The following is a 24,782-nucleotide window of genomic DNA, read 5'->3' as shown; positions in this document are numbered from 1 at the left end:
GCACTGCTTAGCTGAACTCTGTTAATGCCAGCATAGCAGTGTGCAGCACAAACTTTTAACAGTTTGTGCTCCCCTTTTTCATATAAAGAAGACTAATAAAATAATATTTATAAGCTATGTTTAAGATATTAATCTTTATACATAGGCAAATCATTTAAACTTACAGAATTTCAAATTCTTATTGGATTTCTTCATTGTTGCATTCCAATAAGAATGTTTTGCATATGCAAACATAAACTTTTGCTGCACAGTGTAAATGGGTAAATGCTCCGTCGTGCAGCGGTTTCTTGTTTCCGTTTCGTTTTGCTTGCGCTCAGTCGCATTTGGAATAACAGTACGTGCGGGTGTTTTCGCGGGCGCGTTCATGTTGCCGTTCGCTTCTTCATCTACAGTTAGTTCTTGCCTAGCTGTTGGCGCGCCTGGACAACGCAAAGTGCGTTTGGAGTGTTGCCCTTAAAAATAGCCAAATATTTTACAGCAACAACTCTTGTCAATCCATTGCAGTCAAGTGTAAGTGTGCGTTTATCCGTGTTTGTGCGTCGCAGTTGAATAAATTTAAATATGTGTGTGCATAAATCGAATAAGAAGTGCTCGAAATGCCGCATCCTGTGAAAAGTGAAACAAACAAAACAGCAAAAGGGCAAGGCAAAAGTTTTGTTATTGGCAGCGCAGACATTGCCTCTCGGTCACAGGCTCTTCTGCGCGCTCTCTCGTTCTCTCTCATTCATGCTGCCCTATTCTAGACTATTTCGTACAGCGGCTCATTCGATTTTCCTTTTTCCTGTTCCGCGTGCGTGTGGCCTCTGCTCCTGTTGTTGCTATTCTTGTGGTTGTTGTTTATGCTGCCACTTTTTTTCTGTTCCTGTTTTACTTGCCTACATTTTTTACTATTTTATTTACACTTTTCGGCTATTTGTGTGCGCGCACGTTGTTAGTTGTAGAGGTGGAGCAAAAAGGGGCGCGCATTTTGCTCACACCTGGGCAACGTTTATTTGCGCCCCGGAGTTGCTCTGGCAACAATAGCAACAGTAACAACAACAGCAGCAACAACATGAACAACAACAAGAGCACGAGCCATAGCTTATGTTATTTGAATTTCCTTTTTATGTAGCAAACAACACGAAAGCTCGTGCAAACCGAACGTGGCAAAAAAAAGAACCGTTAAAAACATTAAATTATCACATATAGAATAACAGCAACAAAGAACTGTAACTGCAACTATCTGGTGTAACTGCATCTGCATTGCCACCAGCAACGCCAACGCCAACGCCAACTCCCAATTGGCAGCCGGCAAATGATCAGGCGAATTAAAACTGAAAGTTCGCCTCGAATTGTTGCCTAACGAGCATGGAACAGAGGGAGGGCATACAAAGTGTCGCCGCTACTGTGCGATACGTTCGTGTTTCGGGAGCCGTCCAATGCTGGAGGTGAGTGCACATATGGGTGTAAGTCTGTGTGTGTGAGTGTGTGTGTGCATGTGTTTATGGGAGTAGGGCTGTATATTTTCTATTAGCGCTGTGTTTTTGTTTCTTAGCCGCCTTGAAATTAGCTAAGCAGCTGCTAATTGGGGTGGCAGGTCGTGAACACTGAGCACAGCCAAGTGTTGGAGAGGGGCGGGGGAAGTGTAGGACGCATAAGCGAAGCATAGAGGAGCGACAACTGTGTAACGGGACATAAGAAACTGGATGCTAATAATAAAACTGCATCGAACATATGCTCAACTCGACAGATTATTGACAATTCTCTTTAAGTGCATTTCTAATCTTAGAGTACACTGAACAAAATTCGTTTCTTGAAGTTTTAGAATATAATATTTGTCAATGAATATTTAATGCATTATTATTATAAAATGAAATATTTATTTATCTATTATTCATATCTTATTACTTGAAAAAAAAAAAAAATAAAAAATAATAATAATAATATAGATACGTATTAATACACTAATTATTGATCAAATTAGCGGTGGTAGTGGTAGAAAAGATTGAAATTGAACTATAGTCTACAATATATTCTAAGGTATTTTGCAAATTTCAATTTCAAAGATCCATGAGTATGAGTGGGAGAATTGTAAAGAAATTTGTATTATTTTAAAGCTATGGAATAGTATTTTATATAAAATCATTGAAGAACAGTTCAATATATGATTTTACATATAAAAGGGTTAATAAAGCAATACAAACCATATACATATATTTATTTTGAAATTAGTTAAGGTTCATAGCAGCAAAATAAAATTCCCTTTACTTTAATATTTTTTTTTTTAGCCGATCTGTTTATTTTCTAGTAACAATCTTTTTACTACGCTCAAAAATACAATAAATATTATTTTATATATTCCATATAGTATACATTTAAAGGCTAGTTTAATGTTTTCTCTGCATTTCACACAGGAAAAAGAATTCCTGAGCTCTGCTTTGGCAGTTGCCAAATAGAAGCGGAAAGTCGCCTGCAGATATTTTTGTCAGTTTAGTTTCTGCTGTAGTGTTCCTTATGGACATTTAGCTGGCAGTTGACAGAACTCGGACTTTGGCCGCAAGGATGTTTGAGTGAAAAACATCTCAAATAACTTAAACGATGTCCTGGGATGTACTTTGCTGTTATCTTTTGTGGCAAGCCAAGCAAACAATCTGCTTTTGAGCGTGTCTCTTTACTTGTTACTTACAGACATTGCATGTTTTAAGTGCAGTGGAATTGAATACATATGCTCTATATGTATATGATACATACATATGCCTACACATGTATATATATAAAATTGCTGTCTATAGTTAAGCAAATGTTCTGGTTCCTGTAATTTGTAGTAGGAAATCACAAGAGTCTTGAGAATACACTAATAAAAAGATAAATAGACAAGGATAGGGCATTAACAACAATAAAGGGAGTCTTCATGGATGCATACTCATATAAGAGTAAAAATTCATAATATTAAAGTATTGCATACAAGTAGAAGATCTATTTATTGTATACATTTTGCTTTCATTTCTCAACTATATTTTGCACCCTCTACTCGTCTACATCCGCTTGTTCCATGCCTTATTAATTCTTAGATTTAAAAACTGCACGGCGTAAGGATTAAAGTACATATAACAAAAATATAAAATAATTGCGCGTGAACACGAAACAAGTTTTTAAATACAGCTAAACATTAAACTCTTTTGTGGTCTGTGAAAAAAAAAGTAACAAAAAGTAGACATGAGCTCCACGCAATCTTAATTGTCATAATCACAGCGAGGGGAGGTCCAGCACACACACACAAACACTCACACATACATAAGTATATGTGTATATGTATGTGTTAGTTACCATATTTTGCAGAGCGCCCTTTGCGGCGTGAAAAATTAAAACGTGACACAAATTACTAGCCTCCGAGGGCCTCACACACATATGACCACACACACACATAGAAATTCCATTAACAGGGTGTCTTCTCCCTCTCTCTCCCTCGCACGGCTACTGCACTGCGTCTATCCCGAGGGGCTCGAGGGCGACGAAAAGCCTTCCGCGTACTGTCTCTGGTGTCTCCCAAGCTCTCTATCTCTCTCTTTCTTTCTCTCTTGCTCTCTTTCGCTCATTCTGAAGCGCACCTCAGGGGGGACTTTGTTAATAAATTTTATACGCGTAGATTTTGCACGCACATTTTTGAAGGATTTCAGCCCTGTCAACAGGCCAAGTGCTCATTGAGCCTTCCCCCAAGCAGACATTTGCATATTATAAGGGCCATAAAAAAGCCTTCCAGCGGCTTAAATCTGTACTCCATTTCCTATCTGGTTTAAAGTTTTGCCTGCAACTTAATCATATGTCATAAAATTTCGAATAGGTTATGTACATAAATGAATTATAGGTAAATATTTAAGTATAATACATATGTGTATGTAGATATGTGGCCAATATATATATTTTTATATTTATTATATGAGTCATATATGTATGTGTGAACTAGATTTTCTTTCAAAGTATGTTCCTTATGATTCATTTTTATTTTTATTTTGTTTTATTTTTAATTTTAAGTTGCAAACACGTTTTGAATTTTGAATTATCAGCTAGAATTACTTTACACGTATTTTTTTCAGTTGTGTAAACTGGAAAACGTTTAGTAACATTTTAAAAAGTATGCACTTTTATTTTTTATCAATTTGTATTTTCGGAAATAGTTAAAATAAATTAAAATTATATAAATATTTTATTATATACGTAAGGCTATTTATTGTGAGTCATAAAAATATATCTGATAATAGCATATCATTTTTTTTTTTTTTTTTTTTTTTTTTTTTTTTGTCGAAGATTCGTTTTTGATTTTTTTTTAATGATTATTTTTTTAAATCATTTCATATTTTCGTACATATTTTTGGACTTGGATATAAAGTTATTTAACTTTTTCCTATTAAATTTAAATTTTGAAATGGAAATTTTTAAAGAAAAATATCAGATTTTAAACGTTTTTGTTGTTTATGCATGTGTGCTTATTTTTAATTTTTTTAAATAAATTTAATTGAATTTCTTATAAATTATGATACACCAATAAATATATAAATATACATATGTGACTCCTTTTAGAAAATTTCAATCAAGCTTTCAGATTTTTGCAATAGTTTCTTCCATCATAATTCTAATCTTATAAGCGAATGTGTTTAGAAATTCAGGCATCCGATTGAAACCATTTAAAACTTTTAGTTAGTAGATCAAATTAGTTTCTTTCGTTTTTTTTTTTTTTGTCGGAGCAGAAAATTGTTACGGTTGGGCAGATTCCGGGTGGGTTGTCTGTCTACTTCCTGAGCACGCAAGTCATTTCATAGAGTTGCCGACCCTTGCCGTGCGTTTCTGCCACAGGCAGCTGCGTGAGTTGATGTGAATGGATGGAATGGCTTTGACGGGCCGGCTGCTTGGCTCCTTGGCTGACTGGCTGGCTCACTAGCTGGCAGGCACTGGACATGAATATCAACAACGAGTAGCGAGCAGGAAAAGGACTTTACTCAATTTGACAAACATGACACAGAAACCCCCGGAGCTGACTTGCAATTTGCCCTGGACAGACACTTCTCTGCTTCTGCTTCTTCTGACGCTCCTCCTGCTCCTGTTGCCCTTCTTTTGCTGGTGCTTGCTGCCCCGCATTGGCAATTAAATTTTTAAAATGCCATTTCGAAAGCTATTTGGAGCGCCTATGCGAATGAGCAATGGCAACTGCGTGCCTGCCAGGACTAAGGACTACAGACCGAGGACCTAGTACTTAGGCCAAGAAATTGCCCTGGCATTGCGGACAGACAATGACAATATTTTCACAAAATAAACCTAAATTCAATTTCAGTTAGAACTGAGTACATGTGGTTGTTGTGTGTGTGTGTGTGTGTGTGGACAGACCAAAATATACTCTTGCGAGCAGAGTTAAAGGAATATTGCATTGGATATAAAATGAAGTAAACATGTGGGATTAGAGTATCATTTCTATAATAAATTTAGATGGGTGAAAAGTATGAAGTAGATTCAGATCTATATCAACAGAGATTGTACAAAAATATAACTGTATAAGTATGAAGTGAATATTCGTAGCATGGAAGATCATAGAAGTTGCCTTTCGAAGTGAGTAATTAAATTATTTTAAAATATTATAATAAATTTTATATTTCGAAAATTTGATTGAATATAATTTTTTTATAAATATTTTTATATAATAATTTTGTGGATTATCTGAATGTTATATATTTTAAACATATTTTTATTATTTTACGAAGCAAATTGTGCATTAGAGAAAAGATTAGTAGGATTTTTGATATGTTTGGTATTTTACTACTGATAGCTGCATAATTGGAGTATACAGACAGACAGACCTATTGGAGTATACATATATTATTACAGATAATATTTGAACATATTTTATCTCTTTCCATGAATGTGTAGGATATTTCTAATATTAGGCTAGCTATATTTTCTATACGATTCTTGTTATTTACGATAATTTTAATATTTTCTATTCAAGTATGCGCATGAATAAGAACGCCGGATAATGTAGATAATAAGCCTGTTCTTTAGCGTATTTCGCTTTCGCTTTGTCTAGTTTAGCATTCAACATTATTTGGTGCTCCGTGTATACGAACCTCTTGGCTTGTGGCATGCGCTGGGCGCATTGGGGCAGAGTGGAGGCCATTCAAATTTTTTGCGTCTTTGTTTTGCTTGCAGCTTTCGCATACCGCTGAATCACTTGACTCGTTTGCTGCCAACTTCCTCGTGTCATCGGCGGCCAGTGCCTCACTCTCTCCCTCTCACTCTCTCTCGCTTTCTCTCGCTCTCTGTTCAGCTCAAGGACTCTGTTCGAATGCAGCTGGCACTTGCTTCTCTTGGCCATCTGACAAGTGGGTCCTCGTCTCTCTCTCTCTCTTTCTCTCTCCTTGATTTGAGACCTCAGGCGAATTTTGGCCCGCATTGCAATTTCTCACAATGTTGTCTCTGATTGTTCCCTGTCTCTCTCACGCAGACACACTCACTCTGCTTATCTGTGTTTTGTTTTCTGTTTGGTTTTTTCTTTTCTGTTGTAATTTAATTGCCAATTTTCACAATTTTTCACTTTTTGCGCCCTGGGTAGGGGCAAGAGTTGGCTTTAGGTTGCCAAAGGAAATGGAATTTTCTTTTATAATTTGTATTTCAGGCATTGTGCTAGCAAAGATTTTGGCAGCACAAAATCGATTATCTAAGAAAGTTGCAATAAAACTTGGCAGTAGAAAAGTCCTTGAACATTTGTAGCAATGAAAATGCAATAGAAAAGCACTTGAATAGAAGGTGCCAAAGATTAGAGATTATTTTGCATAAATAAAAGAGGCTTGCAGGGTATACCTAAAATGATTAAATTAATGTAGTTGAGAACTGAGCTGAAGGAAAATTTAATTGAACGAGTGAGAATATATCAGACGAGCGAGCTACGTCGTTCGATGCTGAATTGCTCTTCTTTTTGAGAGTGGTTGGGGAATCTGAGAGAGGCTCAATAGACCAAATGAATGAACTATAACGACGATCTTTGACGAGTAAGAATACCCTACATCTAGGCTCAAGTTTTGGAAAAAATCTTTTCCCACGTTGTGTAAGTGGAACATGGGAACATGGGTATGCTCTTAGATCCCTTAATTCTCTGCCGCAGCCCACTTGACAGCATCAAGAAAAATCAAGTCTGATACGTCAAATGCATTTCGTCCTACTACACGTCCTACACTAGAAATCAAAATTTGTCTAATATTTCATATATTTTTTGTATGATAGATTGAAGCGAACTGCATAAAGTATGATCTAGGTAGAGAGTTGTGTAGAAAATTAATTTTATTCTTTGGATAAGAAAATGACTAATAGGTAAAAATAATAGTGAAAATACTTACATATGCTCTATATATAATTAACTAAAAATTGTCATGTAACTATAGATCGACACCAGAATAATATATAATACAAAACTATGTTATAAAATGAATCATATGACAGAAAAATTTGATACATTTAAAGTAACATAAATCTTTTTCGTAAGCCAGTTGAATAACCTTAATTTAAGATTGTATATGTAATTTATACATATCCATACATAACTTTTACCCATATATATCTAAAATTTTGCACGAATTTCAGCTCTATGTTTCGGTATTTGCCACAATCTTTGCTAGCTAAAAATTCTCTCCCTCAAGCTGAGTCCGTTTGTTGTAGTATGCTAATATTTTACACTTGCAACAACAAGAGTAACTGCTGATACGATGTATATACATATAGACACATGTATACAGCGAGTGTGTGGAGTAAAACCACAATCAGATCGTTACTTCCGCTTCATTGTACAATAGTATATACAATATATGTATATATAAGATGTATGTGTATATTGTATTCCCAGTTACATATAGATAAAAATATATATATATATATTAAAATGCTATTTATGCTGTTCAAGCAGAACAAGCATAGAATACAAACCGAGTCGGACGACAACCAGCAAAACAACTCAACTGGAAGCCAATCGAAACCCTAACTTATAGCACATACTATATTTATGGTTATCGGGCAAGACAATACTCCATATATGCTACGTATGTAAATGTAAAGTATCCAAACCCATTCCGTAGCAAACGATTGCTAATAGCTTAAGCCTCATTTCGTAGACAAGCATATACGGTATTCCGCTATATATTATATTCTTAATTTATACTTATATAAATATATAATAATTGATATAAGCAGACTTAATCTATACAAGCTGCTGTATACATATATCTCTATCGAAAAGAGTCGCCTCACAATAGAAGCCTTCATTCTACAATATGTATGCTATTATATAGCACTCATACACATATTATATATATGTGTTTTGCATTTGACTATATTACTATGTATATACCTCTCTATAACTGTTTACTATATAACTAATTATATAGCTAGCTTAAATGGTACATAATATCGTTTATATCTAATATATACATTACATTACACGATATAATATTGTTTAGATATATGTATATATACAATATCGTATATTAAGTAAGCTAATTTTTCTATAGTATTTGACTTATGTGCATTCCTGTATAGCAAACATATGTACTTATTTATCTACATGCTACTTATATATCTTATAAGCAGCACATGTACATACATATTATACATATATATTTCTCTAAACATGAAACATTCTTATCGTAATGAGTCTTATGTCTAGCCTCCTTGTTTTCTTTTGTAGATATACAAATTGCGAAAATAGTTTACTGTTTTTTTTAATGAGCTCGAAACTTTATGATAAAAAAGTCATTTACTGATTTTTTTTTCACGCTCTGAACCCATTGAAAATTGGAAATCTGTATGAAATATGGAAACCAGTATAAGGGCTAGAAAGTGGCAATTAGTTTTGCATGCTTTGTTCATTATATAATGGATGGTTTATCACTTCTTCGAGGGGATCAGGGGATTTTGTAGTCTTCCACTAGGGCATTATTGCTTGTTTCTTATCTAACTTCAGTTGACCTAAAATAAAGTTGGATATAACAAATTGTTTTAAGCAAACATATATCTTATATATATGACATTTGTCTGATATTGATTGCTTGTCATAACAAAATTTGAATGGGCTGGGAAAATCCCTACTTGATCAACACTTATCAAAAATCGTTTGACAGTTTTTGGGGTCTTATAAAGGCCTATCCCTAGCCCAGATAAGAATTGAATGCATTGAATGGGCACGACTTTGATTAAAAACTTAAATAAATGGGGAAATATACATGACGCACTAAAAAGTATTAAATGGTAGTCTAATTATATCTAAATACACATATAGCTATAGGTATATGTATATGTTCAAAGGTGGAAATTTGTTATCGGCAATATTTCACACCTATTTTTGAACAACTTTCTTAAACTGTTGCCTCGTTAAGTTTGTGCCTTTCGATTCCGAGTTTTTGCCACACCCAGCCAAATTATGTGTGGGGCGGGAAGAGGCGCAACAGTTGCCACATTATGGCTCGAAGGCTGGCCACATTTTGTGAGTCGCCCATGTGGCGTTGTGCGTGCCTTCGATTGATGATGGCTTTTTAGTCGTCCTTTGTTCAGCTGACAAATCATTAAAATCCTTTCGCTACAGTGGAACAAATGTTCAATGAAAATGGTGAAATTATTGAATGAAATCATATATGATGATGATTTTCAGTTTTTTATTAAAATTATGATTAGACTAATAGGTAATCCATCTGAAGAACTTTCTTTTTTTTTTTTTTTTTTTTTTTTTGGTGGGATAATGACAGCGTCTCATGTAGCTGTAACCACTCCTCCAAAGTAGGTCAAGAGCCCACTGTGCTGGCATTAAGCTAATTGCTAATGGCTTATCGCTATTTGGTTCGTTCGATTAATTTGCTTTCATAAGTTTTATGAACTGTGGCTTTGATTTGTGCATTTAATCGCAAAGTAACTCTAAAAGGGTTAGCTATGGAAATAATATATATGACTATTTGATAAACAAATATCCATTTGCAATGCAATAAGTGAAGCGTATTAATCAGCTCGATGTTAGATTTATCATCCTGACCCTGACGTCTTTAATTTTAGATGATACCATTCTTCAAGATAATGATAGGAACCTCGCAGAGCAGTTTATTAAATTATTATAGACTTGATTTTATTGCCTTGATTAGTGCGCGCATCCAAAGAAATAAAACGATAGCCATAATTCATTATTCGTACAGGTTCCATTTGGTTTCGATTACTATTTGAGTATAAAAGTGGAGAAAAACATGCCATAAAATATTTGCCGCACGTTCAGATACTTTTTTTTCTGTATTGCTTGATATATGAATGTGCTTGATATACTATAACTTATTGGGGCATGGAATTCTCTCAGCTCTCTCGCTGCTGTTGCTGCTGCTGCTGTTGCTAATCCATTAAATTTGAAATATGATTTTCGCCAGCGACTTTACAGCCATTTTCAAATGGACCAGAAATGGAAGCGACGCTCGGAATTTTTGGATAAATGCAATAAGTTCTGTGCCAAGTCGTGGCACGGTGCTGTCTGGGCAGGCGAGTGGGCGGGGCAGGGGTCAGAGTTCGAGGCCAACGTACAAATCATGCAAAGAGTTTGCTCCTCCTTCATATGCGTCGGTTTCACTTTTGGCTTCCTTGTGTTCATGTCTGGCTAGGCACGTGCACTCTCCTCACTCCCCTCTCCGCCCATGCACACACAATATTACGCAATTGTTGTCATCCAGCTGAGCAGCGCCGCACAGTGGAGCCGTTTTATAAGCTCGTCGGACGCCAGTGCTCGGGATTATGTGTGAAGTAAATTACATATAATAGAGCTGCGACTGCAATTCGCTAGGACTATTCAAGTCGTCCTTTGCCGCTAAGCCAAATGAATGCCGCACATTTTCAGACCGCAATAGACCACATTGCCGCCGGCCTGACTAAGCTTAGCAGCGCGCCTTGAATTTTGGTGTCTCTAAAGTACTTAGGAACACTTTTGTTAATCTTTGAAGACATATAATATAAATTATAGAAATATTTCAGCATATAGATAAATAAATAAACAATATGTAAATTATGGAAATATTTATACAATCTATACGTCTAATCTATTACCCAAATCAAACTGTGAATAATTTGAATTAACTTGCTCGTTTTTACTTTAGCTACTAACTTCAGACATATATTCAATATTTTGATTAATTATTATTAAAATCTAACAATTAATATGTTAATGAATAACTTTACTTACTAGACAAGCATATACAAATATGTACAGATTCTACGCAAAATTATGATCCGAACAGTGCAAGTATGAGAGAGAAATATTTTAGTTTATATAGCTATAATCGGTTCTTAATATTTATATATAATGCATTTTTAAAATTATTTTTAATTTGGTTCTGAAAAACTAGCTGACCCTTTTAAAAAATATATTATAAAATATATACATATAAATATTATTGAAGTCGATATATACATATAGGAATAGAAAGGAAGCCGTAGCTTGATAAGAAATTTAATGGAAATAATAAATAAATCATCGCTCATAGAAAGCGCTGCCGAATGTTATCTTTGAAACCTTTAGTATTTCTTAAAGCTTATCAGCAAAATCGTCATCAGAATTTAATTGATTTCTTAGTTTAATATATATTTAGATCATTACTACATAATTAATTTCTAGAACATTAAGGATGTTCTTAAGTAGTATTTTATATCTTCTATTCAAACTAACAGTTTCTATGAGAAACTAACTACAAATTTATGTTTAAGAACATTTCGTTAAATGTTTGTCTCTACTGAAATTATGACGCTCTTATCAAGGACATCATTCACATGCCGCTATAAAGTGGCATCCGGGTCGTAAGTTTTTCGCTGTTTCAATTATTTTTCTCTCACTCTGTTGCTCATTCTTTCTCTTTCTCTGTCTCTGTTGGCCTCTCGTTCTATCATTGTTGACAGAGAATTCTGCGCCCACTTGTGGTATTTTCGCTGCACACAGCCACGCCCACATTTTAATATCTAGCCGCATTCTGTTGTTGTTTATGTATATGCCACTGCTGTTGTGCGTACGTATGTGTGTGTATGTGGGCGACTGTGTCTGTATGTGTGTGTGTTGACTCTTCGTTATGTTTCTTTTGTAATTTTGTGGAATTGTCATGTAAATGGGTTAAGTTCTGACACTAAATTGTTTTTTCCGAAAAGCCTTTTGCTTAGTTTTCAGCTTTATTGTTTTCGATATGTTTTGCAAAATGAATTTTTATGTAAAGCTTTGGTTTTGCTTTTTCTCCATGTTCCCCATTTTATTCATTAAAATGCAACAATTGTAAGCCAGGTCAAAAAATAATACAAGATTTGTGCAGTATACATATATGTCTTTCATTCCATAGACTAAATTCTTCACTCTATGTAAACGTAATGGGTAAATGAGAATTGAATTTGATGTTGGCTTAAAATTGAATATTTATTAATAATTTTATCGACTGTATACAAGTGCTATTGGAAGGAATCCTTACTAAGCGTTGGATGTCTATATTTAGAGTAAACGGAAAAGAAATTTCATAAAAGGAAAATATATAGAACTTAATGAGTCAAACTGCCCAGGTCCGTTTGATCGGGTATCTATTCTTCGTGTGAAATAACTTTATTAGTAATCTGAGAGGGAAAACATTGAAATTCACGTTTGAACAGCTTGTATGCCGTTTCTTGACCAGCTCAAGGCAATATTATTCTAAATTTCTATATACATATGCTCTGAGAGAGAATAAATCACATTTGCAAAAACAAATGGTTTGTGATCAAGGCATAGAAAGCAATTCAATGTAGAGAGCTACTGAACTACTGAGCTCTGAGCTCTGAGCTCTGAGCTCTGAGCTGCTCTCAATTCGACTGACTGCTGCCTATATAAAGACGATGCTCTTACCGAGATTTCTTCAGTCGGAAATTGAAGCTCCTTCTGGTCAGTCGTTGTGCAGTGCAGTGGTAAATATTTTAAACATTTAAGTTGTTAATAATATTGTGTAAAGTGTAATACTTAAGTGCAACATAAATTTTAGAAAATTTTATATTTTATTTTTATTGGTTTTTTAATATGTAAATAAGAATACAATAATTTAAGTTTAATGTTAGAGTACTTTGTGATTGTTAATTTTTTATTAGTGTAGCTATCATTTTAGTGATACTCATTGTCATAATCATGTTAAATTTTATATTAATATTAATGTTCATGAGTATGTTCATTAGAAGGCTTGAAATAACTCTCGTAATCGCGGGCATCATTAAGTGTATAATGATATTCGTTGTAACGTTCAGCAACATATTTATATTGACGTTCATAATCATATTCGTAATGAGCTGCATTATGATTCTCATAAGGAAGCTCAGCGCTATGATCATGAGCATGTTAATAATGATGGCGACAGCAATGTCCATGATGATCTTCAAGGTGTTGTACATTATAACGTTCGGAATGATGTCCGCAGTCATCTTCAAAATGATATTCATAGCCATCATCATAATATAGTTCGTGATGAGGATCCTCATAAAAATGGTCGTGAGGATTCCCGCTATGATGTTCACCATAAGAAACGCAATGACGTTTAACATCATTTTCACTAAACTATTTATAATGATGTTAATCACTTTGTAATTGCTATTACTACTTTACGATTTTCCAATTATGATTTGTGAAGATTTTCACGCCAGATTCGTGCGCCTTTCTATAAAAACACATGCATAAATAAATTCATTAACCTTACTTGTATAAATAGTAAATTTTATACAATTATGCAGTCCAAAGAATTCCGACATCAATAATATTGTTAATATATATATATATATATATATATATATATATATATATATATATATATATATATATATATATATATATATATATATATAAGCAAGCTATTTCTACATTCTATTGTCTAAAATTTCTTATATAGAAAACCCACTTCAATAAATTTGTTAAAGTCTAAAGACTGAACGCTTTTTGGCTCTACTGGGATACAGCTATAGAGATATACTTATATATACATATATATATATATATATGTACATGCTTATACTCTCCTCGTGAACCTCTTTTGAAGCATATACAAGAACGGCGCCCAAGTTTAGCCGATGGAATGCAAAGCGCAGCAAAATAAAACAATTTTAAAATTGGCCATTGAACTTTCATATCAGCACAACGGGCGAAATGCTTTTTAAAACGCTTTAGCACGCGAGCAAGCTGCTGACTGCCACGCCCACTTATAATTGGAGGAGTAAGAGTGGAAAACGGAAAACGAAAGAGGAAAATTGGGAGTTGCTAAATACAGCTTAAATTGAGGAAAATATTACTGAAGAAGTGTTAACCATGGCTGATATGGTTTACAATAGAGACAGAAATGTTTATATATTAAAATAAATAATAATAACTAAATAATATTATTATATATTGGTATATATTATAACTATATGAAAATCTAATAAAAAACTAATATGATTTAACAAAGTTTTTATATAATGACGGTATGTTATATATATGAATGTCATGTACATATGAATATTAATATTATTTACAGTTTTCGATGTTATCTTGAATTTAAATTAAATTTTTAAATATATTTTACTAATGTAAAAACTAAATAAAGTGTCTCACATTAATATATATGAAATTGTTGAAATTTACGAAACCCTCCCAGCTTAGTTACTTGCAGGGTATATGAGCTCAGCACAAATTGAACTTCCGAAATTTGTGCTGATGTGGCAACGCCATCTATGCACCTTTAATGGCCTACAGCCCTACAGCTAGCACCAATCGCATAATGCAATCAAAGTGGCTGCCAGTTGGGAGCAGCTGCTAATGCTCGCGATAAGCATTTAGTTAAATGCTCGCAAGTGCTCCATTAGCGCTAAAAATGCAATATACATGAATGTTCAGTATGATGTTTGCTGCACAGCTGCAACTTCGGAAAGTTTTAACTGACAATTGCCTGAACAGGCTTCTCAAGTAATTTAAGAGTATTTAGAGAATTGGCGTAGGCATCGCTATTCTCTTGCATATATGTAGCTATATAAATTTATGGTAACTCTTACCTTGGCAAAGATTTTTCCTTATGAATTCACGTGCCAATCAATTAGAGGAGCAACAAGACTTTGACATTCACAATGTTTGTTTGACATTCAATTTTCTGTCACTTATCGATGAAGCAAACTGCGTCGCCTACTTCGCAATTGCAAAGCATAATTAGCCCAGTTGAACAAATATTTGCCCCGTTTGATATATTGATTATTAAGCCATTTTCTGTTGACCTTCACTTGCCGCCGCGACTGTAATTCGAAATTCAATTTATTAAAATTCTCCCTTTATACCCTGAACTTTTTTTTTATTAATGCGAAAAAGGGGTATATTCCTTTTGCAGGGTAATGTTCAGAATAAAATAGATATATAAACAAGTAATATATGTTATATTAATAAATTAATATTAGTTGTATAACTAAAAATTTATATTATATTCATATTACAAATGTTGACACATTAAATTTGAAGTTCATGTTCCAGTACTAAAGATATATAATGGAATTCTAACATCAATAGCTGAAGTATAGAAAAAAACTCAAAATGTATGCAGAGGATCTGAGCAGGTTATAGAGTATAGTCTAGTTGTGGAAGTCTTTATGTTTTTGCTTGTTTATTATATATTATGTATAAATCCGTGCGTTCGATAACATTATCGGTTGAACAGCTGTCCATTTAAATGCTGAAATGATTCTTATGTCTGCAATATATTTATAGCATTTATGTATGTAGCATTTAAATACGTCATTTATCAAAATAATTATTTAATAAAATATAATATATGATATTTATTTTGCTATAATTGAGTCTCAAATAATAATTGAACATTTCTTTCTCTCTCTTTGCAGGTGCTCTAGCGACTAAATAGAATTATGGCAAAGCCCGCAATAAACGTAAGTTTAGTAGAATAAGGGAATAAAGAAATCAGAAAGTGGAATAATATAATTAAGTAAAATGTTTGAATTGCATTTTAGATAATACCGCAAAGTCGGCTAGCCATGTCCCCAATCGGCCGCCCACAGCGTAGAACAATCAAAAGGTGTTAAGAACTATATAGTATGTACATATGTATTTAAATATGTACGTATATAGAGTATAATGCTTGTAAAGCAAATTATGCATAAAGCAAAAGACGAAAATAATTATAGTATTGAAAAGTTGCAATCAAAACCAAACGAATGAAATCAAAATACCAAAGAAGAGTGACAAAACCAACACGCAAGAAACAACAACACAACAAGAAGAAGAAGAATAAGAACTAGATGACTAACACACACACACACAACAGCAACAGCAACAGCAACAAAATGACTGGAAGTCTCAGCAACAAAATGGCACTGGGAAAATCCATTAAAATGTACCTGACCATATTCGTAGCCACGACCTGCATCTATATGGTGCTCTATCAATATCATTTGTCCCGACAGCCACTCACGGCCAACGAGGTCGTCAAGGTGAGTGACCTAACTCTCTGTCAAATTGATGGAAAGTTCTAAATATATATATATAGAGAAAGATGCAAGACAGAAAATGATAGACAGAGATAGAGAGAGAGAGATGTTGTAGATTGATTGATAAGAATCTATTGATAAGAATCAGCGTCAAATGGTTTCTCATGTTCTATGCGCCATTGATAAGTTCCTGAGAACTGAGTAGTACAATCAACTCAAGTCGAAAATGACCAGTAGATTGATATATATATTTATATAGATGCACCTTCTAGTTAATTGAGTAGAACTGCGCACTTTGATTGCATCCACTCTTATATTAAGTAGGTAATTAAAGATTGCATGCTTGACAAGAGAGAACTCACTTGGAATTAATATGGGTAAAGGCCTGGGTACATTTTATTTGTATTATTTAAAAATATTAATGAAAGGCACAAAATATTATCAAGCTAAGCCCTATTTGAAATATCGAACTCGCTCAAGTATGTTGTATAGAGATGAAAGGATGAGTTATGGACTTTCTTTATATAATTTATTGTAGATCACCTCAAAATAAACTACAAATTTAAGATCAAAGTTTTAGAAATTGAAGAGTGTATTACAAATAACAAAAGACTTCTCGTGCTTTGTAGTGCTTCACTCTTCTCAAAATGCTCTTTTCGACATCCAATATGTTAGGCTAATGTTAATTTAAATATTAAATTGGTAAATTGGTATATTCACAATAGGCTAGTTCCATTTCTATTTAAAAGAGCTAATTCTTGCTTTAGAGAGAATGAAAGAAATAACTTTAAAAAGCAAAGCCTCTTAACAAATGTTTTTCTATGATAATAATAAGACGATCTTTGCAAATGGAATATATTGAAATATTCCAAATGTTGCTAGGAATGTTTTTATACTGTCAAGATAATTTAATGTATTTAATCCAGTTTTATATCAATATTTCATTAGTTATTCACGTAGTTCCCTAGGAATACCTATTTCTATAGTTTTTAATATCTATTCATTCAGCCGTCAATCTCATATATATATACAAATGTGTCTTTTGTTCTTGCTCTTAATCACCATGCCTAACTCCAACACAACATCCAATGTGCATCAATACAGTCTATGCAGCATCCAGAAAAGACATCATTACCATCATCTTCATACATCGCTTCATATTTGTGGGCGCCCATGTTAAATAGCTCCGTCATTAATGGCACAATGGGAGTAGAACAGGTACAGGTGAATGGACAGGTACGGGTGCATGGACCAAATACGACAGACTCTTCCGTCTCTGCCTCAGCCTCCGCCTCCGCCTCCTCAGCAGCAGCAGCATCCGCGTCTAGCTCTGGTGCGTCTGTTTATTCGACGGTTTCATTGCCACAGACATTGTCATCCAACGGCAATCTCAAAAGCATCTCCACAACAACAACAACAACAACTACGACAACAACAACTACAACAACAGTTGCTGCAACAGTACCAACTACACCAACAACAACAACTACAATTGATAAACTAAAAACACCAATGACCCAATCCAGCCACGCCCACAATTTAATGGGAAAAGCCGCTCATAAAATTCGTTCACGATTTGTTGCCGTCTCCGAGCCCGTAAATATTCCTTTAACCATTCTTGTCTCTAACAAAGGAGTTTATATATATGTATATGTATATGTATATGTGTATATAAAATTCACTAGCTTAATATTAAATATTAACTTTAAGTCACACCTACTTAAAACATATTTCATAACACTTTGTTTTCCATTCAGTTCTTTGCTTGCGTTTTTCGTGTTGCTTGTTCCTGGTGCACATTTAACTAAATTACACAGTCTCTTCGCATTCTACTATTGCTCCTCCTCCATGTTTGTCTTTCAGTCTAGAGTACATGTAAATAGTTTAGTATATATATACATACATTAATATAGGTATGTATATCTACATATATATGTATATGTATATTACTTCTACTCACTTTTAATGGGAATTTTTGCACTTGTAAAATTTCTTGCAGCTGTCTGTGCATTTTGTTTGTTTCTGTTTCTTGCTTTAACTTTAACTATTTTCCAATTTTCTTAATTGCTTTTTTAAGTCAACCCAACTGCAACTCAGTGTGTAGGGTAGAGTACTTGGGGCGGGCGCTGCATTGGGCGTTGCTAAAGTTAATGTTACATTGAAGTTTACATCGTTTTGCCAGGGCGGGGAATTCCGTTGTATTTTTGTGCCTGTTTGAAATTTAGGTTTCAATATCGAAACATTGAATTTCAACTGACAAATAAATTTGTGGAATAAATTTAAAAGATCTAAAATTTCATATCGAATATTAAATATTTATTTTATAGGTAGCTCTCAATTTTTTAAATTATTATTAATCAATAATTTGTACTCCGCTATATCGAAAATCGCGATAAATTGAAAAAATTCTATCCCCTTGAAAAAAATTCGTTCTCGATAATTTGCATCGAAACATTCGAATTATCGGGACTCGACTGTATTATTATTGCTGTACCTGTATGATATACATATGTTGTTTCCTCAGCTCTTATGGCTTTTTTCCTGAACATTTAGCAACAATCCTTAAACTGATTAATCGCCTTTGCAGCACAAATATAATTATGATAATGATGATGATGACTGTGTGCTGATACTATATTCCTTAGGTACTTCTGTATCTACTTAGACAGATGAGTTTGCAAAATATAATTTATGTACGTGCAGCTCTGGCTAGAAGCGCACGCACACCTAAATGGATTGATTGATGTTGTCTGTGTGTGCAAATGTCCTTTGTAAACATGCATACTAAATATGTATGTAGTCATAGATACATTAGAAAACTCATTAGCTGTGTCCTCAACTGATGAGCACACAAATTTCGTTTTGTTTGCTCTGGTCTAATTGTTGTTAAGCATGAGTTAATAATCCGTTTCATAAGTGGTCGACTCGTATCCATTAATTTATCTTTCTGGCTATAGCACGGATATATCCGTGCCTAATGTGGCAATGGAAATAGCTTTATTTGTTTAACCAGTCGCATGTTCTACAAACTGCAGGCAGCAGCAGCAGCAGTGTGGTTTTCTGGGTTAATCAGCTGCCATATTATATCAGATGGCACTCGCACGCCTACCGAATTATAAATAATATGCAAACAAACAGATTCTTGGTATGAAATTTGCATGAGTCTAATTTATAAATTGCTCATTGCCCATTGAAACCCAAAAGCCGAAACCGCGTACAACAACAACAGCAACAGCAATGCGCCATTGAATGGCACCAAGCCGAGGCGTGTTCCAGTTCTGGATAGTGGCCGGGCGAAGGGTGTTGAGGTGTAGGGTAGAGAGGTCCCACAATGATGATCCAGATTGCAAAATGCATTCTAAATGCAAGGCAATTGAAAAAGATTCGTGCATTTGTGGGTTTCTCGCTGTTAGTAGTTATATACGTACATATGTGTGGATGCATATGTGTGTGTATGCATATGTGTGTGTATGCATGTGTATCTATGTGTATTATACAGTCAATGTCAAAGGCAGGTTCCATTGCTTGGAGAATTGTTTCAATATCAAATAGCTGCGGATATAGTAGACCTAACTAAAATTTTAAAGTAGATATTGAATGATGAGGAAACTGACATAATGGTAATGATAATGATAATTGTATACTAAGGATAATAAGTAATAACTTGATAACACAATCAGAGTAAGAAAACGAATGCTGATGACAATGCAAATGGTGATAATAATCACAATGAATTAAAATTAATAATAATAATAGTAATAGAAAGTGAATGGTAATGGTAATACTAATAATAATGAATAAATAATTTCATTAAAAATAGGAATAATATTATATTAATGATTACAAATAATTTCAAATATTATAAAAAAAATAACAATAAAAGAAAGAAAACTAATGCTAATACTAATGAATAATACGATTAACTTATAATCATAATTATTTTGAATAACCATGAAAATAATCAAAGAAATAACAATGTTAGTTATAATTAGATACAAATAAAATATTATATAATATAATATATATTTATTATATTATCATTCCTATCTAATCCCATTAATAATGATAATATTAGTGATAAAATGATCTAGCCATCACTAGCATAAATTCAAATTATAATCAATGATAATCAAATAAATAGTAGCGCTACCGTAGCAGCAAATTCACTTACTAGGCCAGCAGCAATGCAGGCATCCAATATCAAGTAATATATAGTAGAGCTTAGGACATGAACTTGGTGTGCTCTCGTTGCTGAAATGCAAATTGTGTGTGCCACATTCTCGGCGGCAACTACTTTACATGCAATTCTATTATAATATAGTTTTTCTGATGTATTATTATTATTATTATTATTTTTTTAGTTTTCTGAATTGGTTTTCTCTGCTTCAGTGCCCTTTTATTTATTTGAATGTCTTTGTTTATTTTTGCAAATAAATTTGAATGCATTTTTGTGTGTCAACAATGGACAATTTGCAAAGTGCGCTACGTCTATATTTATTTGACACAGCAACAGCAGCAGCAGCATCAGCTGTGTGTGTGAGTGAGTGAGTGTGTGTGTTTGTGTGTGCGGCATTTGAGTGGCCTGCTTAAAGTACAGCGGGTTATCCAACACGCAGCTAAACCCGGTCAACTAGTTCCAACTATTCAACTAGTTAACTGCTAGCCTGTGGATTAATTTGCATAATTGCTCATAAAGCGAGAGCTCACGCCGCGTTACGCATGTAAACACCCACACACACACACACAGAATGAGAGAGAGACAAACACACACATATGTATATTCACTGACACGCTTATAAATATATATATTATAATAGATAATAGAGTATAGAGCCTTGATGGAATTATGTTAATATCTCAACTCTTGCCCATCTTAGCCGCCATTGTACATCATCACGCCTACTTATCGACGCCCCGAACAGCTGGCGGAGCTGACGCGACTCGGCTACACGCTGAAGCATGTGCTCAACTTGCTCTGGCTGGTCATCGAGGATGCGAACAAGACAAACCCTTTGGTCGCCCACACCCTGGACCGCATTGGCGTGCCCTACGAGTACCTGGTCGGTGAGTATTGCCACTAACAACCTAAAGGTCTGGCGCCCCTTTGCCGCATATTAACGCCCCCTTCTGCCACCCCGTCAGCGCCCATGCCCGAGCAGTATAAGCACACCAAGAAGGCCAAGCCCCGCGGTGTCTCCAATAGGAATCGTGGACTCGACTACTTGCGCGCTAATGCCAGCGAGGGCGTACTGTATTTTGCCGACGATGATAACACCTACGATGTTAACATATTTGAACAGGTGTGTAAAGGCCATTATGGCTAAATACATAAATTAAATGCACTTGAATTGCCTTTGAAACAGAAATAAGATAAATATTTTGATGTAATGCACGAGTTGTTGATAGGTGAGGATGACAGAGAGTTAGAGAGAGAGGGAAAAAGAAACAGATCCCTATTTACCTGATATACATTCTTATATAATATTAATTTATACAATTGTGTTTGCCAATTGCATTGAGAACCGCATAGAAAGGCGCTAGCTATACAGCAAACTGAAAATTTACACTTCTTTTCCCTCCTTATGTAACAAATTGAGCTGTAGTTTTGTATATTGCTTTTGCCGTATATAGTAAAATGGATTTCAGAGGGTCGTCTACATTGTCCATGTATTAGGTCTTTGCTTACATCGATCCTTAAATTGCTCAGTATTTATTATTATTGACGCATGTCGCTATTCTCTCTTTTGCCTTTCGATTGAGTAAATCCAAATATATATACATGCAAATCATTCACCTGTCATAGAGCAATCAACCGGCAAATGAAGCCCTTGTCTGAAAACACATGCTGTAATATCATGACTATGCACGGCTGATTGCCCAGGAAGTAGTAGCTGCTGTATCGGATCGAGCGGCGAGAATTGAGAGTCTGTGTCGAGCATATGCCATCGAGTCTTGAGCATATTTCTGTCTGACGTATGTTAATGATTATTACTAGAGAATAAACAGAGTTTGATTTGAGTATATAAAAGTAAATATATCTGAAAAATACTGCTGGCAAGGCAATTTAAAATATTATTGTCTTCATTCATTTGAGTCTCACGTCTAGCTCTAGTTACAGTTTGTCACAACATATAAAGGCGATTAGAAATAATTAGAAATTATATATTGTGATGTTCAATTAGAAATTTGAAATAGCCTGTTGCATGTTTCTGTTCACTTATTGTCCTTTTCATAGCAGGCTGAAAAAATATTGCCTACAACAATTTAGTTACTTATACGATGTCTACCGACCCAAGAAAATGTAGTTCCAATACTTCAGCTCAATTAATTTCAGTATTATTGAAAAGGAATCTTTTTTTTATACCCTGAACCCATTTTTTTAATATGAATACATCAACTTCCCCACTTGCTTATACCTGTTCAACCAAAATATACTTACAGATGCGCTACACCAAAAAGGTGTCCATGTGGCCCGTGGGCTTGGTAACCAAAACGGGTGTCAGCAGTCCCATCATACGTGAGGGTAAGCTGGATGGCTACTACGACGGCTGGATAGGGGGGCGCAAGTATCCCGTCGATATGGCTGGGTTTGCGGTGAGTGTGAAGTTCCTGCACGAGCGGCCAAACGCAAAGATGCCCTTCAAGCCGGGCTACGAGGAGGATGGCTTTCTGCGCAGCCTGGCGCCGTTGCAGAATAGCGAAATCGAGCTGCTCGCCGACGAATGCCGGGATGTAAGTATGATACAATATAAGCTTTTACATAACTAACTAAAGGCACTTGCCACAGATACTCACCTGGCATACGCAAACGAAAAAGAATCCACCCGCCCAGCCGTTCAATGCGACGCGCTACGCGAACACGAATTTGGCTTTCATTGAGAAGTTGCTGGTGCGACCGTAGGAGCAGGAGCAGATGCAGGAGCCCCCAGTTTGTCCAAGTGTAGTAGTTAGCCTTAGATAGGTATTATATATGCGATTACGATTGTGTACGCAGCGAGTGAGCTCACAAAGTGTCCGCGACTTCGAACCAGTTGTACAGGTACAATCCTGTGTTGAAGTCGTCCTCTTTATATATATACACGAATATCGACTATCGTTAGTTTTGCACAGAGTATATATACCCTGTAAATGATGAGCAGATATAGACGCATATACATATTGTATTAATGTAACTTAGTTAGGCTCTAAGCGCACAAGTTTATACGATATTTGAAGATATGGCCAAGGCCTCTATTGGTTACAGCTGCACACACTAAATACCTTTAGTATTGTATTTTATAATGTCCTCAACCTAAACTATATTATTATAATATACATATATATTGTACAGATTTGCAATACACACGAAGCGAGGCTTAGGCCAATTTTTTGATAAGCGAAAAAGTATTTAAGTGCATTACTTTATGAAAGACAACAGCCTCTATGTTTAAGCTTTAGTTGATAAGGTTCCACGTTCTGCAATTCAAATATGATAATTCGTTGAAAACAAAACACTCAGACAACAATATACACTTTATGGTTTCTGTTCCTAAAATTCCAATTTTGTTTAACTTGACTAAAGTTGATTGCAATTCCTTGATTTATGTATATGTTGTACATTGATTTATGATATTATTTAAATATTATTTACTCAAATGCTGTGTTAATTTTTTCAATTCAATGTAAAGGAGTTCAAGGCCCATTTGGCTGATTGGAAGCGGGGTATGGGGCCAAAGTCGTGCAAAGTATTTATTTATACAGAGCCCATTCGGAATGCAAACAAACAGCAGCTTAAATGTGGGCCGCAACCATTTCAATAATGCATGCCGACAGACAGATAGACAAGCAGACAGACAGTCGGAAAGCCAGTACCAGATAAAGAAGTGCCCGATGATTTGGTCACATGGTCGGTCTGGTGGGAGCACGGACCTAAAATCGCGTGTCAACTGATACCGTGGCTAATGGCAATTGAACGAGCGATAGCTGCAAATAGTTTGGAAACTTCAGATAATGGTCTTGCTGATGGAATTCAATTACAAAGAGTGGCAAAAAATATTAAAAGGAATACAAAATAGACAACAGCATAAAGAAACACATGAAACACAAGAGATACTATTACGAAAAAATATTTAATTACAAATTTCCAACTTACTTTCCAAATTAAAATATCTATATATGTAAATACACAGCTATCGAATCACTAAATATAATACAAAGAAAATAACGAACGAACTCTACAACTTATACATACACTCAAAGAATTACTTAGTTAGGAACTTACCAAATCTTTAAATTTAATAAAAATAATTATAAACTAATCTCAA

General features: G+C 34.7%; 2 protein-coding genes across 8 annotated transcripts; one reads left to right on the top strand and one right to left on the bottom strand.

Moving 5' to 3' along the window:
• The first annotated feature begins 298 nt into the window (after positions 1-298).
• Positions 299-24,782, top strand: GlcAT-P (Glucuronyltransferase P). 6 transcript variants are annotated; one of them, XM_018005556.2, is made up of 9 exons: positions 299-510; positions 1,112-1,427; positions 15,877-15,921; positions 16,003-16,482; positions 17,584-18,075; positions 21,357-21,543; positions 21,622-21,779; positions 22,921-23,211; positions 23,267-24,782. In XM_018005556.2, exons 4-9 carry the CDS (start codon positions 16,291-16,293, stop codon positions 23,378-23,380), a joined length of 1,434 nt encoding a protein of 477 aa, XP_017861045.1. In that variant the 5' UTR covers positions 299-510; positions 1,112-1,427; positions 15,877-15,921; positions 16,003-16,290; the 3' UTR covers positions 23,381-24,782. The 6 variants fall into 6 exon arrangements, with proteins under 6 accessions (XP_017861045.1, XP_089324557.1, XP_017861046.1 ...); XM_089468431.1 differs by having other exon boundaries at positions 15,979-16,482; XM_018005557.2 differs by having other exon boundaries at positions 299-516.
• Positions 13,095-18,802, bottom strand: LOC108612398 (uncharacterized). 2 transcript variants are annotated; one of them, XM_018005277.2, is made up of 4 exons: positions 18,440-18,802; positions 18,200-18,343; positions 15,046-15,279; positions 13,095-13,682 (listed from the first exon to the last, which is right to left on the bottom strand). In XM_018005277.2, the coding sequence occupies exon 4, from the start codon at positions 13,570-13,572 to the stop codon at positions 13,108-13,110; it is 465 nt and encodes a 154-aa protein (XP_017860766.1). In that variant the 5' UTR covers positions 13,573-13,682; positions 15,046-15,279; positions 18,200-18,343; positions 18,440-18,802; the 3' UTR covers positions 13,095-13,107. The 2 variants fall into 2 exon arrangements, 1 of the variants encoding a protein (XP_017860766.1); XR_016270013.1 differs by lacking the exons at positions 13,095-13,682; positions 15,046-15,279 and adding an exon at positions 17,963-18,103 and having other exon boundaries at positions 18,440-18,785.

The sequence above is a fragment of the Drosophila arizonae genome, chromosome 4 (genome assembly GCF_054131065.1).
Source record: "Drosophila arizonae isolate 15081-1271.41 chromosome 4, UAZ_ARI_1.0, whole genome shotgun sequence".
Classification (NCBI taxonomy): Eukaryota; Metazoa; Arthropoda; class Insecta; order Diptera; family Drosophilidae; genus Drosophila; species Drosophila arizonae.
Note: the sequence above shows the minus strand (reverse complement) of the source record. Positions and strands in the feature narration are given on the sequence as shown.

Coding starts and splice junctions, on each gene's coding strand:
- LOC108612398 (XM_018005277.2), bottom strand. CDS start 13,572: ATGATGTTAAACGTCATTGCGTTTCTTATGGTGAACATCATAGCGGGA.
- GlcAT-P (XM_018005556.2), top strand. CDS start 16,291: ATGACTAACACACACACACACAACAGCAACAGCAACAGCAACAAAATG. Junction 16,483..17,583: donor CGGCCAACGAGGTCGTCAAG/GTGAGTGACCTA, acceptor GCATCAATACAG/TCTATGCAGCATCCAGAAAA. Junction 18,076..21,356: donor TTGTTGCCGTCTCCGAGCCC/GTAAATATTCCT, acceptor TGCCCATCTTAG/CCGCCATTGTACATCATCAC.